General features: G+C 36.1%; 1 protein-coding gene across 1 annotated transcript in view; it reads left to right on the plus strand.

The window, feature by feature from the left end:
* The window catches only part of FAM98B (family with sequence similarity 98 member B), a 35816-nt gene extending 15590 nt beyond the window's left edge, over positions 1–20226 (plus strand). The window contains exons 4-8 of the mRNA XM_045067963.1: positions 32–210; positions 3541–3621; positions 4190–4306; positions 16649–16816; positions 19417–20226. Coding sequence (XP_044923898.1) covers positions 32–210; positions 3541–3621; positions 4190–4306; positions 16649–16816; positions 19417–19818 — 947 coding nt within the window. The 3' untranslated portion in view covers positions 19819–20226. The remainder of the gene's footprint in view (positions 1–31; positions 211–3540; positions 3622–4189; positions 4307–16648; positions 16817–19416) is intronic.
* Positions 20227–23477: the final 3251 nt, after the last annotated feature.

Below are 23477 nucleotides of genomic sequence, written 5' to 3' on the forward strand. Positions count from 1 at the left end.
AACATTATGTTTTTCCCTTTTTTCATTACAGTATTTTTAAGTACAGAGCTTCAAGCTTTACAGATACTGCAGAACAAGAAACATAAAAATTCTCAGTTAGATAAAAACAGTGAAATTTATCAGGAAGTTCAAGCTATCTGTGATACTCTTGGTGTACCCAAGTCAGCAACTTCTGACATTCCGCTTATGCTAAACCAAGTGGAATCAAAGGTACTGTATTTGTTTTATTTTTCATTTCCCAAAAATGGAATTAAATGCTAACATGTAAATGTTGAATTAAAAATGAAAATATTTCCTTTAAGATACATTCTATTTCTGGAGAAGTGTATGTTCCTGTAAACCAGATCTTGGGTTTTGAATTAATATGCATGTGATTTAATTTACCTATAGCTAATATTCAGGAATCAGGATTTTTTTTTTTTTTTAAAGATTTTATGTATTTGACAGAGATCGCAAGTAGGCAGAGAGGCAGGCAGAGAGAGGGAGAGAGGAGGAAACGGGCTCCCTGCTGAGCAGAGAGCCCTATGTGGGGCTCGATCCCAGGACCCCGAGATCATGACCTGAGCGGAAGGCAGAGGCTTTAACTCACTGAGCCACCCAGGTGCCCCAGGAATCAGATCTTAATGAGTGAGGGCCCTTAGGCCTTTCCAGAGTTTTCTGTGCTAGAATTCACTTTGCAAGTTAAAGGATCCCTTTCCTAAATAAAGTTGTGTTGTAGTATAATGAAAGAAGTAGAGTAATCCTCCAAAGTCAAAGGCAAACTACATTTAAAAAAATACTGATGCAGAATTGTAACATGGTTGTCTTTCGCAGTGAGCAAGCAGTTTCTGGTGGATAGGTGTTTAGTAAGTGTTTGTTTTATAGAGAATGAGTGAATGAGTTACCTGATATAGTTAAAAACAACCACAAACTGTATACCTTAAACTTTTTGAAAATTTCTTTTCAGTTATTAAACTACCTGCCCTTCTTCCCTGTTGAGCCACATATTAGAGAGAATGCTACTCTTGCACACCAAATTCCAGCCTAGTTTCTAGGAGTCCTCTAGAGGAATAATATAGGATTTATTTTAAAGGAAAAGAACACTTGCACTCTCAAGAATAGGTACTAGGTAAACTCCAGTTTTAGACACACTGTTATACCAAATCCGTCAATAAAATAGCTTTGCTTTGATAATTTTTGAACTGAAAAAATAGATTTGTTTTCATTGAACGTAAGATAGTTTTGGTATCATTAAGATGAAAACCCCATTTTAAAAACATTTTTTTCTTTTTGTGAAAACTGCAGACCAAAGAATAACACTGTGAATCACTCAAAAACATTGTTTTGGAATTAACAAGTTACTCTTCAATGTTTATTTTCTCTTTTATCTGGATTAAGAATGATACAGAATTGGCTAAAATGTCTAGGATAATTTCAGATTGAGACAAATTTCTAGGCTCTTTCTAATCTTCCCATACCTCTACATGTTGATCCCAAAGAGGCTTTTCCCTTTTATGGGTCTCAGTTAGTATTAAAAATACCCCAAACCTTTTGTTTCCCTACTTGAAGTAGGTGATAATACCTGTGTTCAGATGCTGGCAGGTTTATTTTAAGGTAGTTGTTACTTGGCCATTGTGGCCAAATATTTACTTGAAAAGACTTTTTTCTCCATTCGGTTCCTATCAAAAGCAAAAATTTCCTTATTATACATGTGATGTGTCCAGAATACTCTTTGTCACCATCAGGAAAGAAAATTATTATTTTCTAACTTGAAGCTGCTCAGATGTGAATCTAATGTAATTATAGTAATATAATGACAGACCTACAGCATTTACTGTTCTAAATGTTTATATATAATAACTCACTTATTTCTCACATTATAGATAATGAGGTAGTTACTATTATTCTCTGCAATAGCCATATGAGGAAAGATTTAATAAATGGGACAAGTGTGTTTCTGAGCAGTAGTGGTAGACCTGAGGTTTGAACACAGGCAGGTTCTGGAGTCTGTGCTCTTAACTCCCTCTCTATTTGGGTTTAATTCTGAAACTTACTAAAACTGTTGTCTGGTGTTGAAATCCTGAGAGTGGAGCTGAATGTGATTATGTGTAAGACGTTGTAAGTATGCATTCAGAATCCTACATGAGTGAGGAGTTACAAATCATACTTTTAGTAATACATGGAATGATTAAAGTTGGAGTTATATACAATATTTGGGAAATCTACAGAAATTGACTATCTTAAGAAAATAATTCTTGGGGTGCCTGGCTGACTCAGTCATTAAGCATCTGCCTTTGGCTTAGGTCGTGATCCCAGGATCCTGGGATTGAGCCCCACATCAGGTTCCCTGCTCAGCAGGAAGCCTGCTTCTCCCTCTCCCAGTCCCCCTGCTTGTGTTCCCTCTCTCACTGTCTCTCTCTCCCCCTTGTCAATCAAATAAATAAATAAATAAATAAATAAAATCTTAAAAAATATAATTCTTAATGATATGTAAGAATTGGACCATTGTACAGGCATATTTGCTGTGAGGCTAAGAAAGCTTAAGCTTTGAAGCTCCTCATTTGCAGAAGTTCTTTCTAAGCTAATTTTTAAAAAAATAGCTTTCTGAAGATACAGTTTACATATCAAATTTACTCATTTAAAGTAGGTCAATTTTAGTATTTTTAAGTTATGTTTAGTGTATTTAGAGGCACAACCATCATCTGAATAGAATTTTAGGACATTTCCATCACCCTCAAAAAAACCTTATGCCCATTTACAGTCACTTGCCATTATCACCATGTTTCTGAACTAATTTTGTGTTCAAAATTTTTAACTCATTTTCTGAAGAGTGCCCCTAATATTAAATAAGCTTCATATTCCTCAAAAATCTCTTGATTATTTTCCCTAGTTACCTTATAACTAAGAAACCGAAGATAGACCATTTGGTTTTGAAATTGTTTCTTTAGATAAAGTTACTTAAGATAGGAGCATGAGCCCAACTTAGGCTTTATTTTTCAGTCATTTCCTTAGGGATAAATTATTATTATGGGATGGGTGATTTGCTATAGTAAAAACAAATGTCTGATGTTTCGTTCACTAAAATAAAAGTGTTTCTTTGTAAAAGTAACCAAGTGTATATGTGGTCACTATAATTTGGAGGGATTGCTCTCCTAGGTTGTCTTGCTGAACTGTGAAACCAGAATGCTTAGAATTGTTCCATGTGTAAGAGTGTGCATAAGAATGTGCCATTTCAAGAAGAAATTCTGAAAATTATTTCACATAAGACCATACAGATTCTCATAGTATAACCTTTCAGCAACTGCTTCTCTATTCATCTGTGTATATTATTTCTTACTCTGGAAGAGAACTGTGCTGTGGTTTGAATTAATATAATTAATGCATCTTTGAAAAAGATAATCTGCATTGTGATATTCTTTCTTGGTATGTGAAGGGGAATTTCAGTTACTTCACTTTAACATTTCACTTATTTTTTGGCATTCAAAACAACATTTTAAGAAGGAATAAGATTGTTTTAAATTGGAGATATACATTTTCACTATCTTCTATATTTACTTTTAGGTGAAAGATATACTCTCAAAAGTCCAGAAAAATCATGTGGGAAAACCACTGCTGAAAATTGACTTAAATCTGCAACAAGCGGTAAATTCCCTCCCTTTATTAGAGTAGTGAACATGGCTTAATTTTATTATTGGACACCTAATTTTACAGTAGGTAGCATGTGTTTATTATTTTGGAGAATTGATATCCTAGAGTAATAGGTCATAACATTTCTTCAGTCAGATTGTAAATTAGTTTTAATAATGCTTGGCCAAGAGTATGTATAGCATCCAGTATGTTAGCATAATTGTTATTTGAAAAGGTTAGTAGCTCAGAGTCAACAAGGTAGAAATTTGGGGTATTTTCTTTCTTTATTGGTCGACCACTTAACAAGTAGATATTTTACTTAACATGCTTGAAGGTGAGGTAAAGTCTCCCAATGTAAGAGTTTAATTCTTATGTTTACTATCTTCTGATATCATAAATGTTCTATCAGATACTCTTTATTATGTAAACAATTTTACCATAAAGTCTCATGGGAACAGAAAGTAGTCACCAAGTACAGTATCTTTTGAATCAGTAGGACGTATTGAGTACAGTTTTTCAATTTTCTTTCTGGGCTATGCCAGAAAGAGTGTAAAGTTTATGATTTTTTTTCTGAATTCTTTAGGAACAACTGGAAAGAATCAATGATGCGCTGTCTTGTGAATATGAGTGTCGCCGGAGGATGCTAATGAAACGGTTAGATGTGACTGTGCAGTCCTTTGGTTGGTCTGATAGAGCAAAGGTAAGACTGTTTTCCCATTTGTGTCCTGTAGGTGGTACTCTGTGACAGCTCTTCAGGCTTTCTTGTCTCTTATTGTATAACTTGCCACATTTGCACTGACCATTCTGTATGAAGCACATGCCCAGGCCAACTGCTGGTCTTATATAATGATCCTAGTCTTTTGTAAATTCTGTCTGCAGATATCTTAATTTCTCTCCAAATCTCTCACATATATTTTAAACTCCTAGATGTGATTTATGCAATGATACTCATAAAGAAAAGGACATTATATGAGACAGTGACATAGAATGAGCAACTGGTCAAGAAAGCAGAATATTGGAATAAGTATAGGTAGTACAGATACCAGAACAAGTCTTCTTAAAAGTGTCTAAGGCTGTGAACTGTGTTCTAGTTGAAGAGGACATTGGAGGGCAGATAATGAATATATTCACATAGTCCTGGAATGCTGTCTCCCATCACTCCCATTTTATGCCGTTAATCTGTAGCCAGGCTTCATCTGGACGCTCTGCTCCACTCTGCATCATATTTTAGAAACTCTCCAAACAGTTAACTGGGACATTTATAGGGCTCTCCACATTTGCTTCTCCTGTTTCAGGGATTACTGTTTTGTGCTCCTCGATGTCCAGAGTCTGAAAATCATTGCTTTGTGTAGGTTGTCCACTTTGCTAGTTGTTTGAGGTAGGAGGGTAAATCTGGTGACTCTTATCATCATAACATCATCATCATTATTATTACATTTTTTGTATTGACTTGGCAGTTCCTCTGCCCCACGTTGTATCAGCTGGGGTCACTTACGGAGCTTTGTTAAGCTGGTGCTTGGAGTAGGCTGAAATATTCAAGGTGGTTGTCTCATATATCTGGCTTCTGTTGAGTGCTAGGGTGCATTTGTTATCTTCTTGGTTCTTATGTGATCTCTGTCTCCATGTGGTGTCTTGTACTGGTTTCCTATGGCTGCTGTAACAAATCAGCATACACTTAGTGGCTTAAATAATAAACTTTAATTCTCTTATAGTTCTGGACATCAGAAGTCCTAAAATGAAGGTGATAACCAGGTTAACTTCAGCAAGGTTAAGTTAGCATTCCTCCCAGATGCTTCAGGGGAGAATCTGTTTACTTTGTATTTCCTAGCTCCCAAATGCCACCTGTGTACCTTTCTCTTGACTTCATCCTCTTATCTTCAAAACCAGTAGTGTGAGATCTTCCATTCTTTCTCTCTGCTTCTTTTGTCACATCACCTTTTGTTTCTCTCTTTTAAGTATTCCTATGATTATAGTGGACCCACCTGGATAATGTAGGATAATCTCTCCATCTGGAAATCCTTGAGTTAATGACACCTATGTCTGCAAAGTAACATATTCACAGGTTCCAGGGATTAGGATATGGACATCTTTGGGTGTCATCTTCCTTCTACTGGATTTTGTTTTTTCTTGCGTTGTATTTTTTTTTTTCTCTTAAAGATTCCATCCACTTATGTGACAAACAGAGATTATAAGTAGGCAGAGGCAGACAGAGAGGCGGGGGGGGTGGTGGAAGCAGGCTCCCCACTGAGAAGAGAGCCTGATGTGGGGCTCGATCCCAAAACCCTGGAATCATGACCGAGCTGAAGGCAGAGGCTTTAACCCACTGAGCCACCCAGGAGCCCCTGTGTTTCTTTATTATATGCTGCTGCTCCTTTTCTTTCTGAATATACTTTTAAAAATCAAATATTCTAATGAGTTCTCCATTTTCTGTATACTTTCCCTCCCAAAATACAGTATTATCCTGTTGCAATCATGGGCTTTTTGCATGGCTATCCTTGGTACTCCACTAATTCCTGGTTGCTGTGGCCACCTTTGTCATTGTTTATTCTCTCATTTTCCTATAGTAAGTCCATATATAACTTATAACAAAAGGTGCATAGGTGGTGATTTTTCTGAATCCTTGCATTCTGAAAATGTTTATCCATCTGTCACATTTGATTGATAGTGTGAGTAAATATAAACATCTAGGTTGAAAATATTTTCCCCTAGGAATACTAAAGGCATCCCTTCATTGTTTCCTAGTGTTTGGTGCTGCTGGTGAGAAACCTGATGTCATCCTATGTCTTTTTGGATGACTTTTTATTTTTCTTTGGAAGCTCTTGGGCTCTTTTCTCTAGACTTGGAGTTCTGAATTTTCATAGTAAGCGTTTGTATGGGTCTTTTTCTATATTCTGCTAAATACTGTGGACCTTTGAACATGTAGATGCTTAGCCTTTATATATTTCTTCATTAATTTCTTCCCTTTTCTTTGTTTTCTCTTTCTGAAAATCTTCTTAGTCAGATTTTGGACATCAGATTCATTTGAATTGCTTTATTTTTTTCTCCCATTTTCCATCTCTTTTCCTTTTTTGATGCACTTTCTTAGAAATGTACTCAATTTTATTTTGTTCTTAGCATTGAATTTTTTTTTTTTAAAGATTTTATTTATTTATTTGACAGACAGAGATCCTAAGTAGGCAGAGAGGCAGGCAGAGAGAGAGGGGGAAGCAGGCTCCCTGTTGAGTAGAAAGCCTGATTCGGGGCTCGATCCCAGGACCCTGGGACCACGACCTGAGCTGAAGGCAGAGGCTTTAACCCATTTAGCCACCCAGGTGCCCCTCTTAGTTTCTTTCTTATGGTAGTTTTCTTCAAATGCAGGACAGTTCTTGGTTGTTCCTATTTAAGAGCAAGACACTGAAAAACTCTGTGTGTTTGCTTTTTAGATTTCATATATGTGAAATCATACATACATGTGATTTCACATTTATGTGATTTCACATATGTGTTATATATATTTCATGTAAGTGAAATCATAGTGTGTTTCTCTTGGAGTGGCTTAATTCACTTAGCATTATACCCTCTAGATCCATCCAGGTTGTTACAAATGACAAGACTTCTTTCTTTTATATAGCTGAATAATAATCCATTATTCATGTATATGTGTGTGTATGTGTATATATATATATATATACACACACAGACAGCCTCCACACATCTTTTGTATCCATTAATCTGTCAGTGTCCACTGAGATGTTAGGTTGCTTCCATATCTTAGCTATTGTAAATAATGTTACAATGAACATAGGAGTGCATAATCTTTTCAAATTAGTGTTTTTGTTTTCTTTGGGTAAGTACCCAGAAGTGGTATTGCTGGATCAGTCCTATTTTAAATTTTTTAAGGACCCTGAATACTGTTTTTCACAGTGCCTACACAATTCATGTTTTGACCAATAGTACATGGGGGTTCCCTTTTCTCCATATGCTTGCCAACATTTTTTGTTTCTTGTGTTTTGATAATAGCTATTCTGACAGGTGTGAGGTGATATCTCATGGTGGTGATTTGTATTTCCCTGTTGATGAGTGATGTTGAGCATATTTTCATGTGTCTCTTGGCTGTCTGTATGTCTTTCAGGTCTTCTGCCCATTTTTTAATCTAAGTTTTTTTGATACTGAGTTGTATGAATACTTTATATCTTTATATCTAACATTTTTTGGATGTTAAACCTTTATTGGTAACATCATTATATATTAACATCTCATATTCAGTAGGTTGCTGTTTAGTTTTATTGGTTTTCCTTGCTGTGCATAAGCTTTCTTATTTAATGTTGTCTCATTTGTTTATTTTATTTTTTTTGCTTTTACTGTCTCTGCCTGAGGAGACAGATTAAAAAACAAACAACCAAAAAGCCTGCTAAAACTGATCCCAAAGAGCTTACTGTTTTCTTTTAGGAATTTTATAGGTTCAGTTCTTATTTTAGATCTTTAATCCATTTTGAATTTATTTTTATGGATGATGTAGGAAGGTAGTCCAGGTTCATTCTTATGCATGTAGCTGTCCAGTTTTCCTAGCACCATTTATTGAAGAGACTGTCCTTTCCCCATTGTATATTCTTGCCTCTGTTGTTGTATGTTAATTGACCATATAAGCATGGGTTTATTTTTGGGCTTTCTACTATGCTACGGTGATCTATTTGTCTGGTTTTTGTGCTAGTACCATACCATTTTGATTTCTATAGCTCGTGTATAATTTATAATCAGGGAGTGTGATATGTCCAGCTTTGTTCTTTCTCACAATTGCTTTTCCTATTTGGTATCTTTTCTGGTTGCATCTGAATTTTAGTATTATTTTAGTAGTAGTAGTCTGGTTCTGTGAAAAATGCCATTGGTGTTTTTATAGAGATTGCATTGAATCTCTAGATTGCTTTGAGTAGTGTGGACATTTAAAAAAATTATTTTTATTAACATATAATGTATTATTTGCCGCAGGGGTACAGGTCTGTTAATCGTCAGGCTTACACATTTCACAGCACTCAGCATAGCACATACCCTCCCCAATGGCCATAACCCAGCTGCCCTATCCCTACCCCCACCCTCACCCCCAAGCAACCCTCAGTTTGTTTTGTGAGATTAGGAGTCTCTTATGGTTCATCTCCCTCCTGATCCCATCTTGCTTCATTTTTCCCTTCCCTACCCCCCACAACTCCCTGCCCTACCTCTAAAATTCCTCATATCAGAGAGATCATATGATAATTGTCTTTCTCTGACTTATTTCGCTCAGTGTAATACCCTCTAGTTCCATCCATGTCATTGCAGATGGCAAGAGTTCCTTTCTTTTGATGGCTGCATAATACTCTATTGTGTACGTATTGAATAGTATGGACATTTTAACAATACTAATTCTTCTAATCCTTGAGTATGTATGTCTTTCCATTTATTTATGTTGTCTTCAGTTTCTTTCATCATTGTCTTATAATTTTCATTGTACAGATCTTTTCATTCCTTAGTAAATTTATTCCTAGGTTTTGTTTTGTTTTTATGCAGTTATAAATGGAATTATTTTCTTAATGACTCTTTCAGATAGTTATTAGTATATAGAAACACAACAGATTTCTGTGTATAAATTTTGTATCCTGCAACTTTACTGAATTCATTTATTAGTTTTAATAGGTTTTTTGGTGTAGTCCTTAGGGTTTTCTATATGCAGTCTCCTGTCATCTACACATAATGACAGTTTTGCTTCTTACTTTCAGTTTGGATGGCTTTTTATTCGCCTTGCCTAATACCTGTGGCTAGCACGTCTAGTACAATGTCGAGAACAGTAGCAAGAATTAGGCATCCTTGTTCTGTTCCTGATCCTAGAGAAAAAACTTTTGAGCTTTTCACTGTTGAGTGTGATGTTTACAGTGGGTTTGTCATATATGGCTTTTATTATGTTGAAGTACATTACCCATTTTGTTGAGACTTTTTATCATTAATAAATGCTGAACTTTGTTAGATATTTTTTCTGCATCTATTGAGATGATAAATCATACAATTTTTTTTTTAAAAAAGGTTTTATTTATTTATTTGACAGAGAGAGCGAGAGCAGGAACACAAGCAGGGGGAGTGGGAGAGGGAGAGAAGCAGGCCCCCTGCGGAGCAGGGAGCCCGATGTGCTGGGCTCAATCCCAGGACCCCAGGATCATGACCCAAGCCAAAGGCAGACACTTAATGACTGAGCCACCCAGGCACCCCAGATCATACGATTTTTATCCTTCATGTCACTAATGTGGTATATCACATTTGATTTGCAGATGTTAAACCAACTTGTATCTGTAGAATAAATCCCACTTGATTATGTTTTTTTAATGTATTGTTGAATTCCTTTTGCAAATCATCTGTTGAGGACTTGATTCTATGTTTATTGGGGATATTGGCCTTTAATTTATTTTTGTTAGTGTCCTTGTCTGGTTTCAGGTGAACAGTGGCCTTTAAAAAGGAGTATGGAAGCATTCCGTCCTCTTCAATTTTATGGAATAGTTGGAGAAGGATATTAATTCTTCTTTAAGTGTTTGGTAGAACTTAACTGTGACACTCTCTGGTCCTGGACTTTTTTTTTTGTTGGGAGTTTTTTGATGACTGATTGAATTTCATTGCTAATAATCAGTGTATTCATATTTTCTGTTTCTTCATGGTTCAGTCTTGGAAGATTGTACATTTCTGGGAATTTATTAGTTTCTTTAAGTTGTCCAATTTATTGGCATGTAATTGTTCAATAATAGTCTGTTATGACACTTTGTATTTTGGTACTATTGATTATAACTTCTCTTTCATTTCTAATTCCATTTGGGCTCTTTCTTTTTTTCCTGGATGAGTCTGACTAAAGGTTTGTCAATTTTGTTTATCTTCAGAGAATCAATCAGTTCATTGTTTCTTTCTTTCTTTCTTTCTTTTTTTTTTTAAGTCTGTAGTGCATTTATTTCTGTTCTGATCTATATTATTTCCTTTCTTCTGCTGGCTTTGGGCTTTGTTGTTGTTCTTTTTCTAGTTCCTTTAGGTGTAGCATATTTGAGGTTTCTTTTGTTTTTTCAGGTAAGCCTGTATTGCCATGGGCTTCCCTCTCAGAACAGCTTTTTTGCATCCCATAGATTTTGGAATGTTTCCATTTTCATCATCTCAGTATTTTAAAATTTTCTCTATGATTTCTTCATTGACTCTTTGGTTGTTTAATACATGTTGCTTGGTTTCCACATTTTGTTTTTTCCAGTTTTCTTCTTGTAATTGATTTCTAGTTTGGTGCAGTTGTGGCTAGAAGAGATGAATGGTATGATTTCAGTCTTAAATTTATTGATACTTGTTTTGTGACTTAACATCTGTTCTATCCTGAGGAATGTTCCACATACCTTGGAAAAGAATATGTATTCTGATTTTGTATGGAATGTTCTCTCTATATTTTTTAAGTCCATTTGGTTTAATTAATGTGTTTTTTAAGGCCAGTGTTTCCTTGTTGATTTTTCTGTTTGGATGATCTATTCATAGTTGTAAGTGAGATGTTGAAGTCCCCCACTATTACTGTATTGCTCTCCACTTCTTCTTTTATGTCTGTTAATTTGCTTTATATATCTAGGTGCTCCTGTGTTGGGTTCATAAATATTTACAAATGTTATGTCCTGTTGTTGGGTATCCCCCCCTTTTTGTTATGTAATACTCCGGTTTATCTTTCATTATGGTCTTTGTTTTTAAGATTTTTTATTTATGTATTTGAGAGAGAGAGAGCAGCAGAGGGAGAAGCAGGCTCCTTGCTGAGCAGGGAGCCCGATGTGGGGCTCAGTCCCAGGATCCCATGATCATGACCTGAGCTGAAGGCAGATGCTTACCTGGCTGAGCCAACCAGGTGTCCCTGTTCTTTGTTTTAAAGTCTGTTTTGTCTGATACAAGTGTGGGTGTCCAGCTTTCTTTCCTTTTCCATTAGAATGTAATACCTTTTTTTATTCCATTATTTTTAGTCCCTGTGTATCTTTAGATCTGAAGTAAGTCTCTTATAGGCAGCATATAAATGGATCTTGTTCTTTTATCTGTTCAGCCATCCTGTGTGTTTTGACTGGAGTTTATTTTATTAACATTTTAAGTATTATTGATATGTGTATTGCCATTTTTGCCAGAATTGCCATTATGTTAATTGTTTTCCAGTTTTTTTTGTAGTTCTTCACTGTCTTTTCTTCTTGCTTTGCTCTCTTTCCTTGTAGTTTGATGCCCTTCTGTAGTCTTATGTTTAGCTTCTCTTTGCTTTATTTTTTGTGTATCATAGGTTTTGGTTTTGGTTATCATGAATTTTATATATAACAACCTATGTGTATAATGGTCTGTTTTAAGTTGATGGTCACTTGGAATGAGTTGATGAATGCATACTAAAAGCACTACATTTTTTATTTCCCATCCCCACCAACATTGTATGTTTTTGGCATCATACAGTATATCACTTTATTTTATGTATCCTTAACAAATTACTGTAGTTATAGTTGATTTTACTACTTTTGTCTTTTAGCCTTCATACTAGCTTTATAAATGGTTGATCCACTACCTTAATTATATAATTGCCTTTACCAGTGAGATTTTTTTTTATATATTATTTCTAGTCATGGCTTTTCATTTCTGCTTAAAGAATCCTTTTAACATTTCTTATAAGATCTGTTTAGTGTTGATGAACTCTGTTAGCTTTAGTTTGTCTGGGAAATTCTTACCTCCCTGCTAATTCTGAATGATAACCCTGCTGGATATTCTTGGTTTTAAGTTTTCCTTTCAGCACATCGAATAGATCATGTCACTCCTTTCTGGTCTGCAAGAATTTTGCTGAAAAAAATCAGCTAATATACTTATGAATATACTTATGGGAGTTTCCTTGTATATAACTAGTTGTTTTTTCTCTTGTCTTTAAAGTTCTCTCCTTATCTTTAGCTTTTGATATTTTACTTATATGTTGTGGTATGGATCTCTTTGTTTGGGACTCGTATTGCTTCTTGGACCTGGATGTCCCTTTCGTTCCCAGGTTAGGGAAGTTTACAGCCATTATTGTTTCAAATAAGTTTTTGCCTCTCTTTTTTCTCTTTTCTCCTTCTGGGACCCCTATAATGCAAATATTGGTACATTTGATGCCTTGGAGTTCCCTTAAACAATCCTCATTTTATAAAAATTCTTTTTGCTTTTTGTGTTGTGAGCAGGTGATTTCCACTACCTTATCTTCCAGGTCACTCTCTGTTCTTCTCATTTAATATGCTTTTGATTCCCTCCTATCTTCTTTATTTCATTTATTGAGTGTTTCAGCTGTGATTGGTACAGGCTTACACTGTTGAAATTCTCCCTTCACCTGTTTTTCTCCTGAGTTGATGAGCATCTTTATGCCCATTACTTTGAATTGTTTCAGATAGATAACTTCTGTTTCATTAAGATCTTTTACTGGGTTTTGTTTTTTATTTCATATGGAATGTATTTCTCTGTTTCCTCATTTTGTCTGACTCTCTCTGTATGTATTAGGCAAATTGGCTGCTTCTCCCAGTCTTAAAGGACTTTGTGGCTTTGTGTAGATGATGTCCTGTGGGGTCCAGAAGTGCACTTCCTCCCGATCACCAGTGCCACCTGCTCAAGGGGCATTGTCTGTGTGAGCTGTGTATGGGACTCCATTATTTATGGGACTCTGCCTGTGAATGAGGCTCTCAGTGGAGCACTGCCAGCATTAGCACGTTAGATTGAGAGTTCCAAGATGGCGCCTGCAAGCATCAACACTAACAAAGTAGAATGTGATCTCAAAACTGTCACATAACAGTGTTTCCATCCCTAGAGTATATCTCAACAATTGCTTGCCTCTCTGTGCCTGCCAGACACCCCCAGGACTAGAGAGTGGACACGTTTACCCATGCTCTGGGTTCTTTTCCAACCTGTGTTTTATCTTTGGGTTCTGGGTTCAGTGAGCCCTTTAAAGAACAGATTTTCTCTTCTTTGTAGCTTAGTGGTTTTCCTGGTTGTAATCTCTGTTTCCAAAGTCTAACTTTGTGGGGGGCTTATCTCTCTTGTGTCAGATATAATTCTTGGAGTGCCTCTGTTGAGCTCTTACCCTTCACTCCTCAGGGAGACATTCCATGTTTTTGAGATTCTTTCCCAACTGTGGATGGCTGTGCCTGGTGTGGGTTTTTTGGTTTTTTTTCCCCCTTGGTGAAAGGAGGTCTCCGCCACTCCTACTTCTCTTGATGCTGCCTCTTAGTTCCTCTTTGTGGAGGCTCTATTTATTCAGTTTTCAGAGCTTTTTCTGAGGGACTTACTCCTCATGTATCTGTGTATCTGTGTATTTGTTTTGACCAGGGGAGGATGTGAGTTTCGGGATCCTCTATGCCACTGTCTGAACCCTCCTCTGAGAAAAAAATTTTATCATGGTAATCGAATATCTATAAGGCAGAGTTGTAGACTGTCATTCATGTCTTTTCTCTCAATAAACATTTATTCAGCACCTCATATGTGTCAGGCATTATGATGTACCTGGCTCTGGATGAGCATTTCAATATCCTATATGATCAGGTATAGAACATTTTTGGAAGATCTCTGTATCCACGATATCTAATCAGCTTCTCAGATGGGGTAAGCCTGTTTGTGTTCTCCATGTGCACCAGGATAAATTCCAGAAATGTGTGAGTGTGTGTGTGTGTGTGTGTGTGTGTCCATGTCACTGGAGTGACTGTTGTATGCAAGATACCCAGATACTCTAAGATACTCTTAAGAGCTATGAGTTAACAAAGAAGTAGATGACATGATTGGGGACCTCAAAAATGGAATAAAGTTCAGATCTTTGGGAGATACCAATTTTATTCACCTCTGGTAACTTTAAATGGAGTTGCTTTATGTATTTGGTTCTCCAGTTTAATATGATAGAATTTTCTTTTTTTAAAGATTATTTATTTGAGAGAGAGAGAAGGAGAGTGTGCCCGTGACTGAGTGTGCGTGGGATGGAAGAGCAGAGGCAGAGGGAGAAGCAGACTCCTTGCTGAGCTGGGAGCCTGATACAGGCCTTGATCCCAGGACCTGAGATCATGACCTGAGCCAAAGGCAGGCACTTAAGTGGCTGAGCCACCCAGGTACCCCTTAACCTGATAGAATTTTAATGGGAAAAAGGAATTTGAGAATATAAGGAAAATTGCGAAATGTAGTGCATTAAAGGTGTCTTAACATGCTAACTTAGGATGTTTTCACTATTGTCCTTAAATTTACCCAGAAATCCAAAATGGGTTTTGGTATGTTGTTTTAAAATTAAGAGGGACAGTTCATTCCAACACCATTTAAAACATTGTAGACGTGTTGACTCTTTCTTAGTCTTAAAGTTGGAGACTTTGAGAAAATATGCCTTTCGGCAATACCTTGATAATTATCTTCTCATCTTGGTCTTTTTTTCATCATGTTTAGGTCAAAAATTGTCTTTTTTGTTCTTTATTCCTTAGCCTGGATGATTTCTCAAAATTCTTCTTCTTAGGCTATTTTAGGTCAGTTTTGTCCTCTCAGTTGATCCTTTCCAATTAATTATATGAATACATGCAATTATACATGAGTTTTCTTGTTAAATTTAATATATCGTCATTTCACCCCATTTCATGTGTCTGAGATTGTTGAACAACTCATAAAATATTGTTCTACAGCATTCAAACTCTTTGTAGAATATTTTATCATATAAGTATACTGTATTGATACTGAGGTTTTCTTTAATTTTGTCTGACCTTCTAATGATATGCTCAGCAGTTAAATTTTTGTTCATGTCCATGATGTATTCTTAAAATGGAATTTCTTGATGAAACAGTATGTATAAATTTTAATGTTTTGATGCATACTCTATCTAGAATTGCCCTTTGGAAAGATTATATATGTTTATTAGTCTGATTTCTTCATTATTTTGCTAGTGTTGAGATAAGACTGAGTATAATTATATAGTTTACTTTTTTTCCACTGTATTCTGATCATTGTCCCATACCTCTAAAGGTTTTAATATTCTTTTTAAAGTTAATTTTTAGGAAGCGCCTGGGTGGCTCAGTCAGTTAAGCGTCGACTTCGGCTCAGGTCATGATCCTGGGGTCCTGAGATTGAGTCCCATGTCCAGCTCCCTGCTCAGCTGGGAGCCTGCTTTTCCCTCTTCCTCTGCCTGCCTCTCCTCCACTTGTGCGTGTGCTCTCTCACTGTCTCTCTCTCTCTCAAATAAATAGAAACTCTTTTAAAAAATTAATTTTTAATTTTTTTGCAATAAAACTTGCCATCTTAAAGTGCACAATTGGGTGGTTTTTGGTAAATTCACTATATTTTGGTAACCATTACTATTGTCTAATTCCAAAACATTTCCATCACCCTAAAAAGAAACATGTACTTATTAGCAGTCATTCCCAATACTCCCTGTCTCCCTCCCCTGACAACTACCACTGTGATCTGCTTCTTTCTTTCTGGATTACCTATTCTGACAGTTCATGTAAGTGGAATCATACAGTATGTGGCATTTTATGTCTGATAGCTTAGCATAATGCTTTCAAGGTTTATCCATTGTTACTGAATGTAGCAGTACTTCCTTTCAGTATCCTGTTTATGACTGCATTATATTTTATCATATAATGATGCCATAATTTCTTATTTTAAACATTTTTTCCTGTATTAACTACTACTAGGAATATTAATGCATGTAACTTTTATTTGTAAATTGTAAGCTATATTCTTACGGTGGATTCAGGTTTTCTTTTTGTTTTTAAAAGCCTTGCTAATGTTTCCTTCTTAAAGGTCCTATATGTGCTTTTGGTTAAAGCTATTTTTAAGTATTTTTTTGTTAGCTAGTATTGATGGAATCTTTTTTGTGTGTTATTTTTTAATGACTTGTTATTGGTAATTATATATTATTTGGCATCTGTTGGTCTGTTTTTTCATACAAATGATGAGATTTAAATGTTTTATTCTTTTCTGTTTCTTCTTGCGTTATCTCTTTATTATTTCTTCTTTCTGAAGATGATGATTGCCATTGTTCTTTTATTGAAATGTTCTTTGGCTCTTTTTTCCTCTTTCTTTGGTTATTTAGGTAAAAACAGATGACATAGCAAGAATTTACCAGCCTAAGCGTTATGCTTTATCACCCAAGACAACGATTACACTGGCACATCTGCTTGCTGCTCGTGAAGATCTGTCCAAGATCATTAGAACAAGTAGTGGCTCCAGCCGAGAGAAGACGGCATGTGCCATTAATAAGGTTGGTTTTTCTTTCAGTATGGTGGAGAATGAATTTATATCTTCATTTGATGTTTTTACTGATTTCAATCCATTTTTCTCTTACACCCTGGTAAACTTCTAGAACATAAAGTGGCAAAATTATTTCAGTTCATCCAGGCTTAGTTATGTTTTGCTTGTGCATGTTCATTTGAATCTCCATGTTCATAAATTGAACCACAGTTTTATTTGAATTAGAGTAATTAAGAATTGATTTTATCAGTAACCTTAGCAGGAATTATTTGCCTTCTTTTCAAGAATGTATTTATTTTTTGTCAGTAAAAATCTGCAGTAGTTGTTTCAGGTACTGACAGGTTCCTTTTATCCTTGGTGTAAAGGAAGAGTACATGCTTTGGAGACCTATAGGTCTGGATTCATATTCCGGTTCTGTCATTTACATAGACCTTGGGTAGGTTAGTGAATCTTTTGGAGGTTCCATTTTCTGATGAGTATAAATCTATTTCTCCAGCATTGCTTTAAAACAAGCTCAAAGAGATTGAATTTTTTACAACAGCAGCGATGGCAGTAATCTAGATTTGTCAGTTTGATTGGCATGTGCTCTGTATTTAGAGCACTTTATGTATTTAGAGCAAAAAGAAGGGATTTGGGCAATTTTGAAACATTGTTACTCAGCAAAAAAAAAGTGTACTTGATAAAGTATATCTTGCTATTGGGGTGTTGGTATATAAAGTCGACTTGTTGATTATTGCTAAGTTAGTCACCAGTGTTTGTTCCTTCCTCTTCTATTTTAGATCAGCCTCCTCTGCCTTTTGAAACTATTCTGTCTTTAAATATGTTACTTAGTATCTTCTATCAGGTCATGGTCTAGTCTGATGGGATTAAGAGTTCTACTTTAAGTGACATTGCCCATCTCTTTTCCAAGTTTATAATTTGTAGTCTATTTGAAGGCAGTTTTATCAGTTCTTGGAGCAGTGTCCCCATGTGGTCACCAACATAGCACCTTGGTTTTGTGGAGAGACCAATAAAAATAACCACCAAGAAAAGCTGTTTTTTTTGCATTTGGTAATTAGGACATATTATTGGTGACTTGAAGAGAATGTTTGCATTCTTCCAACATTGCCCCACAGTAAGGATGTTGTGCTTTTTGTCTTTAATTTATGACATAAATTACTAAAACATGGTTTTGATTAGAGGATCAATGGAAGTAGAATCAAACCGATTTGTAGGTCATTTTGGTTGAGGCAGTTACCGTTTTACCTTCTTTTCTGAAAGAGACAAGCAGGAAGCTAGTCTCCTAGCTTTCTTTGTTAGCACTGTCAGTCTGTATTTATGGGCATATAAAGTAGCCCCTTTCTACAGAAGGCTGGGGACTTAAAATCAAACTCTTCCTGGCTTATCCTTCAAGTATTGTGAAGCATGGTTAAAAGAGCCTATCGAGACTTTATTTTCTCTATGATAATATATAGTATCTAGTATCATCATTGAAAATTAGTGAGCTTAAGTTTCATAAGAAAGGAATAGTTCATTGAGAATCCCTGTATCTTTAGAGGGATACCTTGGATTATAGTCATACGCATCTCTAACATCTCCTTAAATTCACATGTTACCATATATACTTAATACTTTTAGTATATGTGCTGCCGAAGTGAGCACAATACTTAATACTTTTAAAATAACATGTGTTTAGGTGTAGAGTTTTTTATTGGATAATCCATGACCAAATGAATGGCAGTGGAAAGTCCAGAGTTGTGTATAAATAGATACAAGGTTAATGAATATAGGGTATATAATTTATGTATATTGAAATTATTTTGCTAAAAATATTTTATTATGGTGGGTACTGCATTTGTTACAGAATTTGGAAACAAATTTGAGCAAGAGAAAATTAACAAGCCCTTAAGTTTCAGCAATATTCCCCAGATTTTTTTTAAAGATTTTATTTATTTATTTGACAGAGAGAGATGACAAACAGGCAGAGAGGCAGGCAGAGAGAGAGAAGCAGAGAGAGAGGAAGCAGGCTCCCTGCTGAGCAGAGAGCCCGATGTGGGGCTCAATCTCAGGACCCTGAGATCATGACCTGAGCCGAAGGCAGTGGCTTAACCCACTGAGCCACCTAGGCGCCCCCCCTTTTTTTTTTTTAAAGATTTTATTTATTTATTTGACAGAGAGAGATGACAAACAGGCAGAGAGACAGGCAGAGAGAGAGGAGGACCCAGATTTTTTTTTAATTTTTAAAAAAATTTTATTTGTCAGAGAAAGCACAAGAGGGGGAGCAGCAGGCAGAGGGAGAAGCAGGCTCCTCACTGAACAAGGAGGCCGATATGGAATCAATCCCAGGACCCTGGGATCATGGCCTGAGCTGAAGGCAGATGCTTAACTGACTTGAGCCACCCAGGCTTCCCTTCCCTGGCTTGTTTAAAAGTAGTCCACACTGTGAGGAATTTGTCATACATTACATTTCTATTTTCAGTATTAATTCATGCTGCATGTCTGATGCTTTCATGTCCTTAAATATTTGGCTTCTGTTTCTTCATTAGAAAAAGTTCAATATCACTTGAATCCTTTATATAAATTGTAAGTTCTAAAATATTATAAACTGAAAGACAGTGTTTTTTCACACAGGTGTTGATGGGAAGGGTGCCTGACAGAGGAGGACGGCCAAATGAAATTGAACCACCACCCCCTGAAATGCCCCCTTGGCAAAAGAGACAAGATGGCGGCGGAAGGGGTGGTTGGGGTGGCGGAGGTGGTGGGGGTGGTCGAGGAGGTGGTGGGGGTGGAAGAGGTGGTTGGGGAGGTGGGGGAGGTTGGGGAGGTGGTGGAGGAGGAGGTGGTGGAGGAGGAGGGTGGGGAGGAAGCGGGGGAGGGGGTGGTAGAGGAGGAGGTTTCCAAGGCAGAGGAGATTATGGGGGGAGGGGAGATTATGGTGGAAGAGGAGGGGGCTACGGTGGAAGAGGGGGCTATGGTGGAAGAGGTTATGGAGATCCATATGGAGGAGGTGGCGGTGGATATAGAAGATATTAAAATCTACCAAAATTAGATAGCAGTGCTTACTTCTTGGCAGAGACATTAGCTATAGTGTTGTAGATAACATACTTGAATGTCATTTTTGAAGTAAACACCATGTTAGATTCCCTATACCATTCTTGAATTGGGTTAATCTGTAAGAGTATTGTTTTATACTACCATTTGATCTCTTAGAGTGATGATTTTTTCCATATTCTGTACCCCTGAGCATGTCTTTTTAAAAAACAAAAAATGAGCAAAAATTATTTTTAAAAATGTAAATATTTATTACCATCATACTTGGAAAATGGAAAGTATTTTATTGTCATGATTGAATTTAGATTGTTACCTGTATTTTATTCAGGTTTGAAACATAAATTACCCAACTTGTAATGGAAAGGAATATAGACTATTGCCTCATCTGTATTCCTGTGGCTGTGTTTTGTATTTGATTATTATACTTTATGAAATAGGGAACGGGACTGATCTAATAGTTGTGTTCAATAGATAGCTGTCATGACTTGTTTGTTCTTTTATAGGCAGCAATTCTTCTGACCAGGGTTTCTGTTAAAGGTCCATTAACTGAAGCTTAAGCCTGCTTTTTGCTATGCATATTTGATTTATTTTCCAGGTGGATTTGAAGTCTGTGATTTTGTTTAAGAAAGCAAAGTTAAAGACTGAGGTCAGAATTACTCTAAAGGGATGAGGACAAGTAATAATTTTATACATGGTGGTGTAAAAAATATTCTTCATATAAACCCGTCTCTTCATCATTTGTGCCATCACCTTAGGTGTTTGAATATTAAAAGCAGGCTGAGCTACATTGTTCAAGATTAGGGCAGTAATTGCCAGTGTCAGTCCATCAGAGGTAGGATCTCGGCATCCCTTGGAAATTCTGATTCATAAGCTCAATTTGGGAAACAGAGTCAGGGAATGGTTACATATGTTTTGGTGGTTAGAGCAGGTTTGGAGATCAAGAGTTGTGAATTTGAATCATGGCACTAACCCAGGGGTTACTGTGGGCTGAAATGACCATAGTTCTCAAGGATTGATTTGTCCTCATTTGTCAAATGAGGAATGGTGACACTTGCACTCTTCTCAGATCGTTTCATAAAGACTTGAGTTCAAGTACCATTTATTGAGGGCTTGTTGTGAAGTGGTCCAAGTAACACATTTTTCTCTTAGTATAGAGAGTTAGATAAGATAGTTACACACACTTTTTCATTCCCACTGTAAAATGTGTATCTCAGTGTGGGCTCTTGGTTGACCTGTGCATAACAACTTTTTGTGATCTAGCAAACTCAACAGATAGAAAGATGTTTACCAGTGGACACATGGTATTTGATATTTGGCAGTTTCATTGTTATTGTTTTGTTTTGCTTTATAAAGTAAACCCTGTAGTGAAATCTAAAATAATGTTAAAACTTTAGATATTGTGTATATACTGCAGTCTTTGCCGTGTATTTTTCAAGCTAACTCTTTAAAGGAATTTGTTCAGGATAGGAAAAAAAACTTTAGATTATTTGTAAAGTAGATTTTAAAAATGTGTTTATATTTAATGAAGATACTTAATTTAATTTGTGATAGTTGGGAAAAAAAGGATTCTTTTTAATAGCTATGAACTCTGAAAAATAAATAATTTTTAAAAGTATGTAATCAAAGACTACTGGAGTATAGTTGCTGATACAGAAGGGGTTTACAACTGCTTTCATCACTAAAGGTTTGTAGTAAACAATGGCAGAAACATTAATTTATCCATTTTTGTAAGATTTCCTTGTAACTTCATAGGAGTGCTGTTGAGTTACCCACTATACTCACTGTAAATCTTACCTGATTTATCATTCCTGGAATCCTATTGGAGCTGGAACCACTCCTATTTACATATTCCTATAAACTTCACTCAAATAAAAAACAGGGTGATCTAGACCCTAATATCTTATTCTTCCCTGGAAGGTAGGCTTTTCATGATACTCTTTTTTAAGAAGAATTTGTTTTGTAGAAGAGTGTGCTGAGAAGTATCTAGACTAGCAGTAGGCAGTTTGGGGCTTTGATATCAACAGCCATAATGTGAAAATGCTTTATAAATTGACTGCAGTACAAATGCAGAGTATGATGAATGGTACTTTACAGTTTCCTACAATCTAAACCTTTTTATGGGCCTCCTCTTCATTCCTTTTTGCCTAGATCTCAGTTTCATTTTTCCCCTATTACCTCATTCCCCCCCCCCTTTTTTTCCTCCCTGCCTTAGTCTAGCCTTTGGTATCTTAATAGCACCTACAGACATGACTTAACTGAGAAATTCTGGATTAAAGTAACTAACCTCTTACCTGGACCTTATAAAGAATATGTGTCCCCATCTATTTTACACATAGCTCTCAGTAGAAGAAGGGACCAGGTGTTTTCTTTGAACCTATGGCCTTGTGTTCTGTAGATCAGGGAAACCTTGGTTCACTAAAGAGAAAAAAACCTTTCAAACAAGAATGCTTAATTACCTATATTTATGTCAAGAGAAGGTATGATGATCCAAAAAAGGTATGATGACCAGGGAATCTTCTGAGCAATGAGATTATACCTTATAAGGAGCACAGGATAGATTAATTTGGGATGGAATCTGGGGATGGAAGAAAGGAGGCAGTTTACTCTCTCCTTCAGTGTCAGGTTGTCAGTGTGACTTAATTTGTATGAAGTGTTAGGAATTGCCAAAATGATAAATACACCCACATCTGAATGTACCAGAATGCATTCCATAGTGGAATTTGAATGATTGAATTTACCCCCACTCCTCATTGGTCAGGTTTAACAAAAGTTGGCTGGGATTAAGAGGAAGTCATAGCTACCTCTTAATCACTCTAAGTAGTCATGAACACAAATGAATTGCTCTGGGTGGTCTACACTGGACTGAACTGTATTTCAGTGAACCAATTTCACGTACAACTTCAAAGTTCTAAACTTGCTAGTTTTCTTAGAACTGTTGAATTAAAGACGAAAGCCACAGAAAGACAACCTTACATTTGTCTCCATTCTTAAGTATTTATAGGCTTAATATTTGGAGATTGCTGTAAGTCCTTATGCAGTAAGAAAGGAAAAGGTTGAAAATTTCTATACTGTTACTTCATGTTATAAGAAGGTTTAGAATAACTTAAATGAATAATTAGTTGCTTTGCTTTTCCTTCCAGGAAAACCCAGTTTGGTTAATAGAATAGGGAAGTGGTGTCAGCTTGGATTTTAGTAAAAATTCCAGAGAAGCTTCTACATATTCATGAACTAGAAGAAACACAAGACAGCTATTTGGTAGGGATCCTAATGTCTTTTATCATATAAATATTACACAAAGAAAGCTTACATTATGTATTAAAAAAAACCCTTTACAATCTGTACACTTGTTTTTTCCTTGCATTTCTTTTACATTATAATCCTTAGACAGAAATTCACAAATGGTCAGTAAAAAGGCAAGTCAGTTACCAAAGAAAATGAGAAGTGATGTTGCTGTTGACAAAACAAGATTTGTCCTTGTTTTGATGGATAAATATAGCACAAACTTATTTCAAGTCAAGTCCTTATAAGACAGAAAAATGTGTATCCTAGGCTTGACAATTTTTTTCCAGATTATTTCTGTAGATACTACTAATCCCATGTAGCTAGTGCAAATATTAACTTACACGCTATTCGTCTTTTGC

The sequence above is a fragment of the Mustela putorius genome, unplaced genomic scaffold (assembly GCF_011764305.1).
Source record: "Mustela putorius furo isolate JIRA1106 unplaced genomic scaffold, ASM1176430v1.1 tig00003898_pilon_pilon_pilon, whole genome shotgun sequence".
NCBI classification, from domain to species: Eukaryota; Metazoa; Chordata; class Mammalia; order Carnivora; family Mustelidae; genus Mustela; species Mustela putorius.